The sequence below is a fragment of the Opisthorchis viverrini genome (genome assembly GCF_000715545.1).
Source record: "Opisthorchis viverrini unplaced genomic scaffold opera_v5_1, whole genome shotgun sequence".
NCBI classification, from domain to species: Eukaryota; Metazoa; Platyhelminthes; class Trematoda; order Opisthorchiida; family Opisthorchiidae; genus Opisthorchis; species Opisthorchis viverrini.
This window is the reverse complement of record NW_008751657.1, coordinates 1,535,270-1,537,012: the sequence shown is the minus strand read 5'-3', so window position 1 is coordinate 1,537,012 and position 1,743 is coordinate 1,535,270. Positions and strand designations below refer to the sequence as shown.

The window sequence follows — 1,743 nt, the reverse complement described above, 5'->3', positions numbered from 1 at the left end:
AAAGTAGGAGAATACACATAGCTTGAGTTTCCCAGTTTTGATTCCTAGTTGTCGACATGTCAAGTATTATTGTTCATCATTCCCAAATGCTCATGTGAATATTTCTCCTCTTTTAAACAGGGTTATTTCCGTATATACCGGGGAGATGGTACCTGTGGAATCAATACCCTAGTTTCCACCTCGATCATCCTGTGATACGCATCTGATTTTGATTTTACACAATGATAAACGAGCTGAGGACCGTCTTACTTTTGAGAGTGTAGGCTTAAATTCGTCTTACGAACAAAGATAAAAGGTTTGTCACTTGGCATCGCGCTGGTCGAACAAACGCATCCATACTGTAAAGAGGTTAGACAACTTCAGCAGCAGATATTTTGTCACTATCTCGATTGTTTGGCAGACGAACCCTGTTTTTTCCCAAAAGGCCGTCATTTGTTTTGTCGGGGTGCATGCAGTATTCTCCTTAGTACCGTCTTACAATTTGACTGATTTGAACTTTGTCAAGTTCCATGGACTGTGCTCTGAGGGAAGACAGAATTGCCCACATCGAGCTTCTAACTGGTTTCCCCCATTTGAGGATCTCGAAAAGCTTCAGATTCCAGGCCAGTTTAGCACTTTAAAGCAGCAAAAGGCAAATAAAAATGTGGGAAAATGAAATTTTGAGCGAACATCAAACGGATAAATGTGGTTTTCGTAGTAGTACTGTAAGAAAGTTGGGAATTGAGTTCACTAGCGCTGGTGTCGTTATGGACTGACCGAAATGGGGAAGGTGATTCTGCTGTGCGTGATGGGCTGTTTAGGGCGGTTATCAGTACATAAAATAATGACCTAAGGCAAAGATTTGAACTTGACGAAGCAACGGAAAATAAAATAGAACATCAAGAACATTAATCTGCCGTGAGTTATGGTTTGTCGGGCTATGTTCCAAAAACAGCAGGCTTCCTGCTTAGGTCAATTACAAAGTACACAAAATCGCGGAGTAATTATTTGGCATTTTTTATCGTTCGAACACAAATCCGTGTGATAGTAATGTAGCTGCACACGTGATTAGTCTCTCAAGTTGTTCTAACCTCTGGCAACAGAAGTGTTGAAAATAGACATGAAATCCAGAAAGACTGATGCACCGCTAAAACACCGTCCACAGTGGGCAAGCTGAGCGAATTTCTGGTCATGGTCGTGTATTGGCCAGTATTCAGAGACTGGTGGTTTTATGCTAACCTGGATGCCAATTGAAATCAAAATTGCTTAGTAACACGCGTAGTGTGTTTAGAAACATCTCATTGTTCTCCATAAGGCACACAGTCTTGTGATAGTGTAGGGAGATTAGGTAATATTCATTTATCATTTGGTCCTGTCGCTCTAGACTGAACAGCATACAGGAGCACTGCACAGGCGAGCGTTTATTATTTAGAATTAACAGTGCGCATATTGCAAAACTCCAGGGAGTTTCAGATCCGCCTAATCTTTGGAAGACCTAAGCTTTTGGCCTCGTGTGGCTGTCCAGCTTTGTGATAAACTCTCACCTACATTAAAAACTTAATCCGTTGCTACATTGTTTTGGGTACAAACAAGTTCAAACCAAGAATCTCACAACCAGTTCAGAGCTAGTAGGCTTTTTCTAAAGCATGCTAACGGGTCTTGAAGCTCTCCGTTAAGTGCTATGCACAATTGGTTGTCCTCAGTTGTACTTTCAGATTGCAGCTTAAATCAGTCGAGCTAGGGTGGAAAAAATTACCCTTCTTT

The 1,743-nt window shown here is 41.4% G+C and overlaps 1 protein-coding gene across 1 annotated transcript in view; it reads left to right on the top strand.

The window, feature by feature from the left end:
* Positions 1-192, top strand: part of T265_12433 (hypothetical protein) — a gene marked incomplete at both ends in the record, with an annotated part of 2,887 nt that extends 2,695 nt beyond the window's left edge. The window contains one exon of the mRNA XM_009163849.1: positions 121-192. Within this exon, the coding sequence (XP_009162113.1) occupies positions 121-192 (72 nt within the window). The remainder of the gene's footprint in view (positions 1-120) is intronic.
* Positions 193-1,743: the final 1,551 nt, after the last annotated feature.